This window comes from Myotis lucifugus, unplaced genomic scaffold, assembly GCF_000147115.1.
Source record: "Myotis lucifugus unplaced genomic scaffold, Myoluc2.0 scaffold_83, whole genome shotgun sequence".
In the NCBI taxonomy this organism is placed as follows: Eukaryota; Metazoa; Chordata; class Mammalia; order Chiroptera; family Vespertilionidae; genus Myotis; species Myotis lucifugus.
Genome location: NW_005871131.1, coordinates 3,549,352 through 3,566,498, shown reverse-complemented (window position 1 = coordinate 3,566,498; position 17,147 = coordinate 3,549,352). Strand labels below are relative to the sequence as shown.

The window sequence follows — 17,147 nt, the reverse complement described above, 5'->3', positions numbered from 1 at the left end:
GACAATCACAGTTTGTAGCCCTGGCTGCATAAAATCTGTACCAAAGTACTTTAGTAATGGTGACACGGAGCTTCTACTACTTTTCTCTAGGGGTTATGAAACCAGGGACTCTAACATGGTGCACTGTTCTGTGCCATTTCTGTACAGGTGTGGAATGGTTAATATGAATATTTAGATTAGCAGAAATGCAAAAGAAGTCCCCAAAGCCCCCAAAGGCCAGTCTGAAAGATGTACGTGAACGGGGAAAGAGACAGGGCTGTCATCTCTGATGATAGCACTTAGGATCCGGCGATATGTAGGGAGCCACCTATATTAGTTGAGCAACCTCTTTTTCCAAGATGGCCGGTAGGTTCTAAATCATAGATCGATGCCAGTTGATTGTTGGTAAACCATCTAGAGTGCTGTATTGAGAACAGTTCTGAACCTAATGGAAAAGAGGACTGTGATGGATTAGTGATGTCTATAGTGGGTATAAGAGTGGAGGTAACAACATGATTGACTATTATTTGACATCTTAGGAAGCAACAGCTTCTCAGAGTCACTGTCAAGCCATTTGTGTAGAGGGGTCATGTCCCCAGGACAGGGGATTTTATAACTCAGGTCTCTGTGATGAAATATCCTATGGTCAATTTTCTGGAGGTTCTAACTGTCACTTAACACAACCCAAAATGCAGAGCTTCATTTTCCTAAGGAAAAATTAGTGTTTTTTTGTGCTGAGAAATTTTGACCTTGCTTGGGAGCAGGATGGGGAGAATTTACAAAATGTTTAGATGTAGTAAGTAAGATTTTGGGGTCCCTTTTCTTTTTAAATGAACATGGGTCTATCTATCTGTTTATCTACCTACCTACCTACCTATTATTCATCTATCATTAGCACCATTGATATCTATCTATTTTATTTTATTTTATTTTTTTTAAAAATATATTTTATTGATTTTTTACAGATAGGAAAGGAGAGGGATAGAGAGTCAGAAACATCGATGAGAGAGAAACATCGATCAGCTGCCCCCTGCACACCCCCCAGTGGGTATGTGCCCGCAACCAAGGTACATGCCCTTGACCGGAATCGAACCTGGGACCCTTGAGTCCGCAGGCCGACGCTCTATCCACTGAGCCAAACCGGTCAGGGCGATATCTATCTATTTTAATAGAGTTTATTTTTTAGAGTGGTTTAAGGTTCACAGCAAAATAGAACAGAGTTCCCATTGAGCTCTTGCCTCCACATATACACAGTCTCCCCGGTTATCAATCCTGCACCAGAGTGGTACATTTATTACAAACAGTGAACCTACATTAATACATCATAATCATCCAAAGCCCATATTTTACATTAGGGCTCACTCTTGATGTTGTACATTCTATAGGTTTAGACAAATGTATAAAGAAATGTATCCACCATGATGGTATCAAACAGAGTAGCTTCACTGCCTTAGAAATCCTCTGTGTTCCACCTATTCATCCCTCTCCCAGCAACCACTGATCCTAACCCCTAGCAACTACTGATTCTTTCACTGTCTCCATATTTTTTCCTTTTCTAGTATGTCTTTTGGTGGAATCATACATTATGTAGCCTTTTCATATTGCCTTCTTTCACTTAGTAATATACATTTAAATTTCCTCCATGTCTTTTCATGATTTGATAGCTCATTTCTCTTTAGCATTGAATAGTATTCCATTATCTGAATGTATCACAGTTTACTTATGTATTCACCTACTGGAAGACATCTTGGTTGTCTGTATATTTAAAAACATAATGAAATTATAGTGACAGTTCTAAAGAAGTTTGTTTTTGATGATCCTTTTTCTCATTTTTCAGATCTCTGATTGGAGTAATTTTCTGGTACAGACTATGAGCGGAATGCAGTGAAAAATCTGGCCAACTGTGAAAATTTTGGCTTTATCCTCAACTTAGTATAGCATTTCTTCTCTTTAGTCGCACCTCATAATAGAAGAAAAATGTATGGAAGTGCAAGAACAATCACCAATCTGGAAGGGAGCCCTTCCAGATCTCCTCGTTTGCCAAGGTCTCCTCGTTTGGGCCACCGAAGAACAAGTAGTGGGGGAGGTGGAGGAGCGGGCAAGACTCTGTCCATGGAGAATATCCAGTCCCTTAATGCAGCCTATGCTACGTCTGGACCCATGTATCTGAGTGATCATGAAGGGGTGGCTTCGACAACTTACCCAAAGGGCACCATGACTCTGGGAAGGGCCACAAATAGAGCTGTATATGGAGGTCGCGTCACAGCCATGGGGAGTAGTCCCAATATTGCTTCTGCTGGACTTTCCCACACAGATGTCCTTTCTTACACAGACCAACATATAGGTTTGACCAGCTCATCCCATCATCACCACCACCAGGTCCCCTCCATGTTGAGGCAGGTAAGGGACAGCACAATGTTAGACCTTCAAGCCCAGCTCAAGGAACTGCAGAGAGAGAATGAACTCCTTCGGAAAGAGCTAGACATCAAGGACAGCAAGTTGGGGTCTTCCATGAACAGTATCAAGACCTTCTGGAGTCCTGAGCTCAAGAAAGAGAGAGTCTTGAGGAAGGAAGAAGCAGCCCGGATGTCTGTCCTCAAGGAGCAGATGAGGGTTTCCCATGAAGAAAATCAGGTAGGTTATGACTCATCTCAGTGTTTTGCTTTGCAGAAGAAAGTTCGGCATTATCAAACAAGCTCTGACTTAGTATGTGTTTGACTTGGAGACTACAAGAGGGCATAGGAAATATGAGATTACAGCTTGTGACCTCCTTATTTTCCAATGACCTTTTCACACTGTAGTGGAAGAGGGAGGATCAGTTTTCATTGTCTAACTTTGAGACTTGGTTAATTTTGTTTTCTTTTTCAGCAGTTACAACAGCAACTCAGATGTACTTCCTTTGAATAGAAGAGGAAAATGTTAATTTTTGCAAGAGTAGACATTTAAAAATATTTTTATTGATTTCAGAGAGGAAGGGAGAAGGAGAGAGAGTTAGAAACATCAATGATGAGAGAGAATCATTGATTGGCTGCCTTCTGCATGCTCCCCACTGGGTATCGAACCCGCTACCTGGGCATGTGCCCTGACGCTCAACCACTGAACCACACTGGCCGGGCAAGAGTAGACATTTTAATAGCAACATTTAGAGGACCACATCTGACCATTGAATTTTTTTTGAAGGATCAGCACTAGAATGAGTGGAGTTTGTTTTCTAAATATCGAACTGAACAAAATTATATAAGTGGTGTTGGGTAGAATGGGCTTGATATGTTAGAGAAACACAACACATTTTTGTCCCATCCATTCAATATTAACCACATACTATGTGCAAGCCACCTTCAGACTTTTCTTTGATCCCTCTTCCATGTCATAGCAAGATTAGTTTTCCCAGCATCTACCTGCACTTATGCCATTCCCCTGCTTTAAAGCCCTCCATAATTACTCATTGCCTCCAGAATGAAGTCTACTTCTGTGGCTGAGCCTTCCATTGGAAAGCCTGACTAGCCTTTCCAGCATTACCTCATACCACCTCCCTCCACATCTCCTAGGCTACCAGAACCACCACGTGGTAATACCTGTACATATTCAGGGTTTCCCACCTCCATAACTTTGCTCTTTCCATTATCTTATACTGGAGGACGTCACAACACCTCCTCTCCCTACCTCTTCCCTTTTAATTCAAGCCAGTCTTGATTTTCATATCCTACCTGTTCTGTGAGGCTCATTTATATGATGCTATTTTCATAAGGGCTTTGGAATCAGACATTCCTGGGTTTAAATCCCAGCCTCACCTTTTCTTAGTAGTGAGATAAGTGCTAAGAGATGTGGAATAGGTGGTGCTATGCCATTTGCCTAAAAAAGTTTCCAGATATTTGAGATAATTTAAATTTGGCTAAACTCGTGATTCTCCGATGAGTGATCTTTATGTTGGCTTAAGGTAGTGCTCTGCCTTTCTTAGGGTCATTTGTGGACCCTCCTGTCTGTTTCCCTGGCTTCCAGCCTGTGGAGTCCAAGTACCCATAGAAGCATTTCTAATCTGTCGGAGAATCTGCTGTTTGTTCTGAGTGTGGAAAGCAATCATCTTATCCCTTTGGTTATCTGACATCTGCTAGTTTTCAGATGTGCAAATGTGATTTTCAGTTGGAACAGAAAGCCTGTTCTTTACTCCTAATTCAAATTAATGCTCTTCACTGTTATTTATATTTTTTTCTGACTTTGCTAGTTCATGCAAATCCTGTGAACCTGTTACAGCTGTGAGTGTTTCCCCAGTCCGATACTGGTTTTCTTCCTTTTTTAGTTGTTTTGGCAAATGGTTACAGAAGTTTAGGAATAATGCATGTAGTGGCAAAATTGAAAGCTGATATCGAAACTTCTATTTTATGCTTTAATCATTAAATGTTTTTGAGCATAGATTTCCCACCTACACACGTATATTTATTTATCAATTGCATGATGTGCTACTATGTTAATATATTGTCTTCTATGACATTCACAAAAATTAAGTATAAAAAAGGCAAAGTAAAATAAATAGTATATTGAGGTAAATTTTAATGACACAAAGAACCATTTGACTCCTAGTAAAACATTTTAAAAATATATTTTATTGATTTCAGAGAGGGAGGGAGAGATAAAGACATCACTGATGAGAGAGAACCATTGATTGGCTGCCTCCTGCACACCCCAAACTAGGGATTGAGCCCACAGCCCAGGCATGTGCCTGACCAGGAATTGAACCATGACCTCCTGGTTCATAGGTCAACACTAAACCACTGAACCACACCAGCCAGGCAGTAAAAAACATATAAAACCCCTTGTTCATTTCATGAGGGTTAGTTCAGTTTAAACTAGGTGACGTTCATAATTCTATTTAACTATCCCACGTTACCCTAAGCTGGAAACAAGTGAAGGGTTGAGGCTGTTCCAATTACCCCTTCCTTGTTCTGGAACCTATATGATCAGAGGCTAGCTTGGGTGCTGTGGGTGAGATAGGACTGTGTAACATAGACCCAGTGAAAGCCCCAGTATTAATCTGTATATTAAACATAAGCATAATTATTATTTTTTAGGTTAAATATAAAAGGAGGAAGAAACATGGAGAGTTTGAAAAGTCAATTTACTTGCAATATGAGGTAGTATTACAAAGTAAAGAATATTAAGATTGCCAGAAAGCAAGTTACTTAAAAAAACATTGAAGTGCCCCTCCTTCCCCTTTTGGGAAGTCTGTCAGGATCCCTTTTAGGGGTATATGAGTACCTATTGGTCACGATAGGGTAGATCCTGATGCAATAATAATCAAGCTTCAAATCTCAGTGGCTTAACACATCAGAGATTTATTTTGTATTCACCTGAAGTATGAAGCAGGTCAGGTAGCTCTCCTCCAGGCAGTGACTCCAGATCCAGGCTTTCTGCACCTTGGTACATGGTTACAGGAGAGCGAGAGCGCCTGGAAATGGCATATTGGCTTCTCAATTCCTTGGATTGGAAGAGACAATTGCAAGGGGCTGGGAGCTGTTGTCCTCTCCTCTTTCCAGGAAGGAGAGTTAGATATGAAGGAGCACTAGAAATTTCTACCAGTGGGATTATTATGTTTGTCAAAAAGTAGAGCTAGATGAAATGCTGCTGCTGTTTCTATTATTACTGCTGCTGCTACCAGCAGACATCTGTTGGGGGCCATTATGTGTTAGGCACTGTGCTTAGAGCTTTGTGTACCTTATCTTATTTAGTATTTGCATCAGTCATCTGAGGTAGGTGCTAGACTTTGTCTCATTTTACAGATGAAAAATAAATGTAGAGAGAATAAGCAGTTTGCCCAAGTTCATACAGCTGATAATTGACAGAGCTGCAATTTTAAGCTTTGGTTTATTTCGCGTCAACATCTAAATCTTAACTTTATGTTCACTACCTTCTTATAGAATCACTGACCTGTAAATAGAATCTTACTATAATAGGAAGATCATACTTCATATAGATTAGATGTAAAAAATGACTATAGACTGTCCCTGACTTATGATGTTTCAACTCATGTTTTTTGACTGTATGATGGTGCAAAAGCAATATGTATTCAGTAGAAGGTGTACTTAGAATTTTGATCTTTTCTTGGGCTACCAAAATGTGGGATTATGCTCTGCTGTGATGCTGAGCAGTGGCGGTGAGCTACAGCTCACAGTTAGCCATGCAGTCGTAACTGATACTCTACTGTGCGCTCCTGTGTTCGGTGCTTTTGCTCAGCTGTAGGCTATTGTAAGTGTTCTGAGCATGTTTAAGGTAGGTTGTGCTAAGCTATGATGTTCGGTAGGTTAGGTGTATGAGATGCATGTTCAGATTGTGATATTTTCAACTTAGGATGGGTTTATCAGGATGTAACCCTAGTGTAAGTTGAGGAGCACCTGTAGCTTTGATAGAATGATTAAGAATGTGATTTAGCTTACTTAGTACTTTCATTCTTAATTAGGACTTTGTTTTTCCTAGAAATGGTTTTTGTTCTGTTTAGAATTTCTACCATTTACTATCACTTACTATAATTTCCCTTTAGAGGAAAAGACATGGATACAGTTTCTGCGTGGGAGAAAAGAATATAAAAGAGAAGGGGACACGTGATTATGTTTTTTTATCTGTAACAATCAAACAGTTCTACCAGAGGGTATTTGGATAATTGGAACTTTAGTAACTGAAATTCAGATGACCTAAGACAATATGAATTGCACTATGTGAATAGAAATGGGAGGCAGGCCCATTACTGAGTGAAGGTGAGAAAGCTAGAATGCTCATGTTTATGGTATTTATAGTTCTGTGAATTTAATACTCATTAGCATAGACCTTTTATCCTTATGCGCAGTGTTGTTGAGGGTTCCCACTCATCAGTTCTTTCGCAGTAGATTTTGAAGTCGTAGTGGTTCTTCCCAAGGGAGCTGAACCCAACTGCAGATCTAAGGGAGGATGTTGCATGCCCTTCCTGTGTTACAAGAAACCCTGGACTGTTTGAAACCTTGGAGCCAGTGGTAGGTGGCTATGACAAAATTTCTCCTGTGCCAAGGGATGATGCTACTCAGGTTTCTGGATGGATATTATACTCCAGAGCCCCTCTACCCCTAGGCTTTCTCCAAGGCCCTACTTCTCAGCCCTACAGAGCTGCACGAGTAGAAATGCATTTGTGACTACTAAGAGTTACAGTACTGGCATTTGGAATCTGGCTTGTTTGTATGAACCAGATTGCATGGATGCAGAGTTATCCCTATGCTTTCTGCTTCGTGATGTTCTTTCCTGAATGGAAGAAGCATGGGGTGGTGTATTATGACAGCTAATTCTTTGGAATGGAATGAACACATAGTCCATGCTCTCAGTATCACACCAGTAGGTTGATTTGGAGAGCAGTGAGGAGAAAAAATTTAGAATGGCTGTTTGGTTGCCACTTGAAACAGCCCCTTAATATTTTAATGGCCTGTGTGGGGTTGGGGGTGGAAGAATGCAACTACAAGGGTGTAAAGGGACCCAATTTTCTTTAAAAGGTTATATAGTTGTTTTTTTCTTGACAGCTCCATTCTATTTACCTGTTTGATGGAGATCAGAGAGAGAAAACATGGTAGAGAATAAATTTACAGAAAGTTATAGGGACTATATCTTATAGCTTGGCGCATATAACTTACTGACTTTTCAGATTCTTGGATATTTTATGCAATTATTAGTTTTGTATTTTTAATGGATTATTTTTTCCAAATTAGGTGTACCTAAAATAATATTTAAACATTTCCCTAAGTTGTGCATGGCTAGCCAAGGATCTGCATGAATATAAATAGCATCACACACTGGGAGATTGTACTAGATTTAATATTTATCCGTCTCATGTGTGCAGAAGTGGGACAAGGTCATTGGGAAACGTAACCTAAGAAGTGTAAGTAAGCCCGTCTGGGGAATGCTACGGCTTTTAAGCAATGGTTATGTGATAATTTCTATTTCTGGCTTAACACAATAGGAAATAATCTACTCTAAATCGATATTAATATGGGGTTTTGAGCTACTTGCAATATATGACTTGATTCTCATTCTGAGCGTGTAACTTGAAAAGGTCAAGCTAGATCACATTTCTGTGTTTCTTTTATTATTAGTTTCTCTCTTATTTGTATAATTGCAGGGTCATTTCAATAAAGGTCATTCAATTCTGTTTTAAAATACTTATTTCATTGTGAGTGTCCAGATATGAAGAGTTGTACCAATTGGAAATGGGTGATAGAATCCATTCTCTCTCCTGTTGAGAAGGTGGTGAGGCAGCTGTCTTGTGAAGGGTCAGTTGACAGTTAAATGCCACTGCAAGTCCCTTGAGCACTGAACGTTTGTGAAACCAAGGGCTCTGCCCTTGAGTGTCAGGTCCCCTCAGGTTTGTAGGTAGGACTTAAACAAATTCACTGCTCAAACAGACCTATCTTATCCCTCTGCCTTCTTCCAGGCTCCATTCCTTCTACTACTCTGTCTGAGATCCATGCATCCCTCAAAGCCAGTATTTCCAAAGTGTGTCTGGGGAAATAGCATTTTCCAAAGAGGATTCTCTGGTCAAATAAACCTGAGATGTAATAGGCTAGATCAGCCGTGGGCAAGCGGGCCGGATCCGGCCCGTTTGAAATGAATAAAACTAAAAAAAAAAGACTGTACCCTTTTATGTAATGATGTTTACTTTGAATTTATATTAGTTCACACAAACACTCCATCCATGCTTTTGTTCTGGCCCTCCGGTCCAGTTTAAGAAACCATTGTGGCCCTCGAGTCAAAAAGTTTGCCCACCCCTGGGCTAGATAGTCCTGTCCTAAGGACTATCCTAAGGACAAAATCATAATGCATATGTTATGGGTTAAATTGTATCTCCCCAGAAAGATATGTTGGATTCTTAATCCCCATTAACTCAGAATGTGACTTTATTTAGAGATAGGGTCTTTACAGAGGTAACCAAGTAAAAGCGAGGTCATTAGGGTGGGCCCTAATTCAGGGGAATTTAGACACAGACACAGACATGCACAGAGGGAAGAGTATACAGAGACAGGTTGAAGACAGTCATCTGCACACCAAGAGAGGGGCCTGGAACAAGCCTTCCCTCATAGTCCTCAGAAGGAATCAACCCTGCTGACATCTTGATCTCCAACTTCTAGCCTCTAGAACTGAGACAATAAATTTCTGTTGTTTAAGCCACCCAGTTTGTGGCACTTTATTATGGCAAAACTAATACAACGTATCAGCATGTGAAATGCTCTGACTCTTGCAGTTAAAAATGTTTATTAAATTTTTTTAAGCCAGTCATTTCCCAAACTTACTTGACTATGAAACATTATCTTAAGCAGTAATGCTGTGTAACTTGCCATCCCAAAACTAATTGGCTAAAAAAGACAAGCATTTATCTCTCCCTCACATATTTGCCGGTTGGCTGCAACTTAGCTGGGTAGGTCTGGACTCAGGGCACCAGGCTCTAGTCTGTAAGTTGGTTTCAGTTATGACAATGTCTTCTCACAGCAGCAGCTACTTAAGGTTTCATATTCTCACGGATCGCAGACATCAGGTGTCCAACCAAACCCCACAAACATATTTAAAGCCTTTGTTTGCATCATATCCACTAACATTCTTTTGCCTAAAGCATGTTACATGACCAAGGCCAAAGTTAGTGAGGTCAGCGAAATCTACTCCCTGCCAAAGCAGAGAGGGAGTGGAATAATCAAGTGTGTGGCAAATAAAACTCAAATAAAACCATTTTGGGAAATGGAGATTCTGGGAAAGCTTTTGTTTTCTTGATAAAAGGAATGTCACCGGCAATGCTTCTTTCTCCTTCTTCCTGTCTTGAGTGCCGATGTGATGCTTGCAGCTGTGTCATCTGTATAGTAACCATGGAAGAGAGACCGAGATGAGCACAGATACACGTGCCCTGCTATCTCTGAGAGTGCACCAGCACCTGGAGTAGCTGCCGCCAGACTTCTAGTCACGTGAGAAAATAAACCCCTAATTGTTTAAGTCACTGTTGGTTGGATATTCTGTTACTTGCAGCTCAATACCTTCCTAACTGATAAAACATAGAAAACCATCAATTGATAAGTGTTACTAATAATAATTACTGGTCGTAAAACAGGTGCATTTCAGGAGGTGAAATGAGATCTTAAAGGACTTTACACATCAGAATGAAGAAATCTACTTACTAATGATATTAAGCAATATTCCAAAGTAGTGACACAAATGCTACTCAAAGCCCGAATAAGAAAAAAGGAATTTATTAGTTTCTGTAATTAAATTGCCGGAAGGCTTAGGTGTGGAGCTTGGGGTTGACTAAACCCAGGGCCTCAAACTGTAGCAGGATTATGGGTCTCCCCATTGCTTCATCTCTGGTTCTCGGTGTCTGCCTCTATGTGCAAGCCTCATTTTCTCCTTCATGTGGTGGACTGTCTTGGCTGCCAGTACCACAATGGAAGGGTTAAGGGATCCCTATGTCTTCACTTCCTGCTTGGATAATTTATGGAAGGATTTGGTCCTGCCTGAGTTATATCCTGCCTCCAGACTTGGTGAGTGCATGTGGCAGGGATGGGGACAGGTATGTGAAAAGGGGTTACTGTGACTGGTGACCCTATTAGAACAGCAGGCACTGGGAGAGGAGCAGTTTTCAAAGTCACTGAGATGAGGGGTGAAGGGATACTCTGGGACAAACACAGGTGTCTGCTGCACTGGCTTGAGCTGTGCTTGGTCACTGTCTTTCTCCAAATGGTTTAAGGGCTTGTAAGTCCTATCAAGAGACCTGAGAAATTAAGAAGTCAATCGTATGTCATATCTGTGTATATGTTTTCATTTAAACTCTGGTGTGAAATGTGTGTGTCTTATGTGTATTTTTCCCAATGTTACATAGGCACATGGATTTGGAACTGGATAATATGAACTAATTTAGCACCATAACATAACTTGGAATGTTGAATCTTAGAAGGAGCAAAAAAAGTGTCCATCTTCCTCATCTTGACATAGTCTTCTTCAGCTTTTCAGAGAATTGTAGCTTTTGTCTACCTTTCCAGAAAGGTGGAAAAACTTTGGTCCAGATTTAGGCAGTGATCTACTTAGACTAAAACCACAATTGTAATGCCTTTCATGGGGAGGTAAAAACTTCCTTTGGTTCTGAAGATAGATGAGATGGCACTGAGCCAACAGTTGATTTCTTTGTTTGCCAGAGTGTAGGAGAATGATTTGAAGTGAACTATACGTCTTTGTCACAGATGTCAGCTGGTTTTTGCTTCAGTAATCTCTTGCAGTCAGCCCTAGGATCAGCCATGTGCATTGTATTAGTAGCCTTAGAGATTTTTATTCCCAGGTTTTCTTACGAAAGACTTGGCTAATGGGAGGAAAATAAACATTCTTGTACGTTGGACCTTGGGAGAGCTAAATGACTTCCATGTTCCATTTTCTCTCTGGATCACTTTATTTTGGCTATGGAAGAGCAACAGCTCACAACCAAAGAAAACATTGTGGAATATTTCAGTGAGGTTTTAGACTCACTTGTGCCAAAGACACTTATTGAAACCGAGCTCCAGGAGGGGAAGGCAGAGGGAGTGGTCACCCCAAAGCATTCACTGCCTGATACAATTCCCTACCGACAACATCCTCAGAGGATTTTAAGAAGCAAGTCTATGTTGACAGGAGAAAGAGTAACAGAGTGATTTTATCGCCAGAGCAGATGGGGTGGGTTCTGAACCTGGCCTCTTCTGGCCAGAGTGCAATTTCGGTTTCTATAATTAGTTGCAGGTGGAGCTCTTGTGTTGTTGTTTTGGAGTCCACTGACATCTGTGTGCAAATTCCCACCATCCCCAGTTGGCATTTGGACTCAATAAGTGGTTTGGCTTTGCAGGAATATAGAAAATTGTAAATCTATTTTACACACACACACACACACACACACACACACACACACACAGCTGCTGCAAAGGTCAGGTTCGGAAAGCTGTGGAAAACATTTTAAGAAGTTTGGGAAGTAGGCTTTAGGCAGAATGTGGGCATGCAGCCAAGAGCTGAGGCAGCCTGACAAACAGAATTCTGGCACGTGCCATCCCCCCCGCCCCGTTTCTTTGAGAAGCCAGCATTTGATTGTATCTTGGAAGCGATATGCAGCCATTTTGTTTTTTAGCAGGAATATTCTGTAGAGAAGTAAAGACTGAGCAGCTACTTTATATCTCACAAACCCATAGTTGCGCTTGTACAATCTAGTTTGACTGCAGGTATATTGGTCAAATTAACTTAGTGATTCTCAATTAGTGGGACAATTTTGCCTATCAAGAAACATTTGGCAATGTCTGGACACATTTTTGTTTTTTGAAACTGGGTGGGATATGCTACTGGCATCTACTGGGTAGAAACCAGGGATGCTGCAAACATCCTACAATGAATAATAGGACAGAGTGTCAGTAGGTACAAGGCTGAGAAGTTTTGAGTTAATTGGATGATTACTGTATCTTCATTTTTCTTGATAGTTTGCCTGTACTCAATTCTTTCACTTTGTAAAATGATAATCAAAATGTATGTATGGTGGGTTGAGGGGCTGGGATTTCAAAAGATGGGAGGGGGTTGGGAGGGATGGGTGAAAAAGGTGAAGGAATTAAGAAGTACAAATTGGTAGTTACAGAATAGTCACAGGGATATAAAATACAGCATAGGGAATACAGTCAATATTATTGTAATAACTATGTATGGTCAGATGGTACTAGATTTGTCAGGGTGATCACTACATAAGTTATATAAATGTCCAATCACTGGATTATACACCTAAAACTAATATAACATTGGATGCCAACTGTAATTGAAAAATAAAAAAATTATTAAAAATGTATACATTTATTTAAAAATAATGACATAAAAGATAAAACCTATTTCATGATTTTGAGGAAAGGAATTAATTGTGAATGACTAAAAAAAAACCCAAAACCTTGACCTGGACTATCACACATGAATCTTCATACACCTTGAATTCTTTTAGAAGTAGACATTTGGTAAATAGAGATCAATCTTACAAGGAAATGAACAACCCTTTAAGGAAATGAAAACTGTTTTTAAACCTATTATTTCTTTATACTGTCATTTATTTTTTATGGTGTGTTTTTTTGGTCCATGCTTGACATTGATCTTGAAAGGGGGGGAGAATAAACATTTTATTTTTTATTTATTGAATTTGTTGGGGTGACATTGGTTAATAAAATTATTTAGGTTTCAGGTGTACAGTTTTATAAGACATCATCTGTATCTTGTATTATGTGTTCAACACCTCAAGTGTCCTTCCATCACCATTTGTCTCCCGAACTCCCTTTCCTTCTGGTAATCACCATACTGTTGTCTGTGTCTATGAGGTTTTTTTTCCCTCTTTTCTTTTTCTTAAAGAGTTAAGCATTTTTGAGCCCCTACTAGGTGCCTGGAATTTACTAGTTGCTTTCTGTGTGTGAGAGCACAACAGCCTTGCAAGACACGTGCCATCATTGTTTATCGATGAGAAACAAGGCAGAGATTAAGTGACCTGCCTGGGGTCTCACCGTGAGGTATAGTTGGATTTGAATCTAGGTATGCTTAGCCCCAAAATTGTGTTCTTTTCACTGTTTTGAAGGGAACACACAGATTTACTTGAAAACCAGAGAATTTGGTGCTGAAATGGAAGGCCTAGTATAGAGTGGAAGTCGCAGTGCTGCCCGACAATATCTTCAGGAGAGGCACGCAGAAAGGGTGGGAAGCAAGAATGAGGAAGGAAGCACATTGCTGGGCGCAGCAGAGGAGAGAGGGCAAGCAGGAAGGAGCAAATGCATTCTTGTCAAGCAAATGAGCAGAGGAGAATGCCAAATGAACACTCCTATCTTGGAAACCTGTCCAGAAGGACAGGAGAAGCAACTTCATGACTGACTGGAAAATTAAAACCACAGCAGAGAAATGAGAGAGATTATTGCTCAGGATGCTTCATTAAAGATCCAGCAGATTCTTTAGGTAGTCATGACTTTGATAAATTCACTGGATTCACAGAGCAGAGCTTTAAGGATGGGGAAGCTCTTTATTATGGATTATTGGACTTTATTGAAGATGATCTCATTAATTCAGTTAGAATTCTATCTGACTTTGCCTCCAACCACAGGAACTTCAGGGCACATAAATTGCCTCCTGGCCTAAGAGTCCTTCAACTGGCACCTCTCAGCTTCCTCTTCAGGTGGTTTCTTACCTCACTGGGTGGTCACACCCATTCAGGATTTGTCTTTTGGGTTGTTCCAAATCTTGTGTCTCAAAGTCAGATCTTCCCCTCTTGGGTGCCAGCATTCCTGATTTCCTTCTCTCCCATCAACTTCCCTATGAAACCTCTTTGTCCTCTTTGAGAATCCAACTCATTCATTTACTAATCCATTCAATTACTTTTTGTTTAAGAGAGAATATAGTAACTGCAAGTAGTAAAAACCCATTCAAGCATGTTGAAGGAAAAGAAGGGATTTACTAGGAACATATAAGAGTTCCTCTCAGACCTTAAGGGTAGGTAGGGTAGGTGTTTTGGGGGGCTAGAATAAAATCATTTGGAAAATAGTAATTATGACAAAATCAGTCTCTCACTCTCTGTTTTCTCTCTTGCTATGTGTTTATATGTGGCTTGTGAAAAAGTGGCCAATCAAGGAAAGCATGTGTCTTTTCTATTCAAGTGCTCATTGGAGTCTGCCTAGAGTTGCTCTCTTTCAGTTTCAAATTCAGAGAACCAAGAATCTGATTGGCCAGCTTGAATCCCAGGTCTGTTCTAGGTCCAGTTAGCTGTGGCCAAGAGAGTCATGGAATCCATTTCCCACCCCTCCAACCCCCACAGCAAAGCTATGGAAAGAGACTCTGAAAAAGAGGCATGATGGGTAGAATCTCTAGCAATAGAGCTTGTGGGTAGGTGGGTAGGAGGAAAGGGCAGCCATTGCTAGGAAACATGTTTGTGTAACACATAATTGGGAGCTTGCCTTATTTCAGTTATTAGGAAGACCAAGATCGATCAAAGAAAGTTAGCTACTCTCACCTGTCTATATACCTAGGTATTTCAACAGCAACTTCAGGAGCCTTGATTTTCACACCCACCTTGTCAACCCCTATCGCTGATTGTGCCCAATGGAGAAATTCTGGAAGTGGTATTCACTAACACCAGGATTAATTCATGCTGTCTTATCTTAGTGGACCCACATGGCTCTCTTATATGTCAGATTGCATCCTCCATAAACGTCTTAAAATCTCAACTTTTTATAAACTCCCTTAGACTTGGTTCTCCATGATGGATGAGATTATGATGCTAGTTAGGATTTGCTACTTTTAGAACTAGGCATGTTTCTGAAATATTCATATAAAATTTATAGAAGATCCCAAGGAATACTGAAACCAGTAGAAATAAGTAAATATACGAGTTACAAAGTTGAACAATGCGCATAATGACCAATTAGAAATTGCTCAAATTCTTAAATGCAGCAAGTAATAAATGAAATGTGGTTTATCAGATTTTAAAAATTTCACCCTGTGGTTTTTAATTTTGAGGGTCATGTGCTCTTTGAGCATATGAAAACTTTGTCATTTTCCCTAAAAATGTGTGCATAACTGAATTGTAACTTCACTTCCTTACCCGTGCTCTGAATCCCAAGGGCATCTAAGAATATTTAGGTATTGCATTAATATTGCATGTGTATTAGGCATAAGTAGTTCCTAGTACTTAATGAAATGAATGAGCTTTTGGTAATGTGAGACATGTCTTCAGCTCACTACTATTCAATTTATGCTGAGAAGTAGGGGACATGTGCCAGGATTTTGGGGATAGTTAAAAGGTGTGTACATCAGTACGGTGAAAACTTATAGATAGACTGCACCACATTCACTAAATGTATTCAAGTAGAAATTACTAGAGGTGGTAGATTCTAGTTCACCCTCCAGAATAAGTTACCTTAAAAGAGTTTGCATAGTGTTGGGTGTCATAGAAGGTACATGTTTAAATATTTTCATTAGGGATTTCTAGTTCATCATGTTTGTCTTGGGGCCCTTAAATTCCCAATTCACCTCTGTTAATTCTATTTTACTTCTTTGTGATTGCAAATAAAATCGAACACTGTAAATTAAATTATGCTGTAGGCATTTGTGATAGAGCAAGGAACAAAAGATTTTGGGTTACATGGGTACCTGCTGTGTTCCTATTTATATGCTAAGGGCTGAAGAAGACTTTGAAGAGTTGTCCCCTTACTGTCTAGTGAAAATCATTAGAGACCCATTTCTTTTATCTACTAGTATATAGAACGTGAATAAGGAACACAGCAGTGATAGACCTAGTTTTTGATGGACAATTGACTCTACCTTGGAACTTTACGTGAGCATGAAGTTTGAGCTTGCCAAATTTACTTACCTTTCTGAGAGTAGCCCTTGATGTGAGCTTTCTTTTCTGTAGAAACCTAGCCAGAGTCCAGGAGAGTGGATACAGCATCCTCCCAGGACCAGCCAGGGTAGGGCTTCTGGAAGGGATTGAGGAAGGCTGGGGCTCCTGACTTTCTCAGGCAAGCATATGAGACTGTCCCATTGAGCACACCCATGTCACTAAAGTATGTTTCCTTGATAAGAATAAAAATGATCAGTATAGCCCAGTGGTCAGCAAACTCTAGTCAACAGAGCCAAATATCAACAGTACAACGATTGAAATTTCTTTTGAGAGCCAAATTTTTTAAACTTAAACTGTATAGGTAGGTACATTGTTATTAACTTAATTAGGGTACTCCTAAGCTGGCCTTTGCTAAAAATGTCCTCAATCTGATTGAGGTATGTTCTCTGAGGTCGACCCCTTCCAACTCTCCCATCCACACTCGTCTTGTATACTTGTTTCATCTGTCTCCTTTCCGAAAACCGACTTCTGCGCATGGGCCACGAAGTTTCAATCGCACTGTACGTGCGCGCCCACATGTGGTATTTTGTGGAAGAGCCACACTCAAGGGGCCAAAGAGCCGCATGTGGCTCGCGAGCTGTGGTTTGCCGACCACTGGTATAGCCCATAAAAAACTTCCTACATGTACTCTAAGTGAAATAATGACCTTTCAAATACTGTGCTGAAGGGCTTGCATATGGTATCTCATTTAATCCACATGATGACCCTGTGAAGTAGATACTGTTAATGATATCACTATTTTATATGTGAGCAAGGCAATGCTAGAGAG

General features: G+C 40.2%; 1 protein-coding gene across 2 annotated transcripts in view; it reads left to right on the top strand.

The window, feature by feature from the left end:
• The window catches only part of ERC2 (ELKS/RAB6-interacting/CAST family member 2), an 869,271-nt gene that overhangs the window by 29,327 nt on the left and 822,797 nt on the right, over window positions 1–17,147 (top strand). For both annotated transcript variants that reach the window (XR_002829807.1, XM_006090859.2), the window contains exon 2: window positions 1,817–2,613. Coding sequence is in view for 1 of the 2 variants with exons in the window: in XM_006090859.2 (XP_006090921.1) it covers window positions 1,957–2,613 (657 nt within the window). In the remaining variant the exon portion in view is untranslated. The remainder of the gene's footprint in view (window positions 1–1,816; window positions 2,614–17,147) is intronic.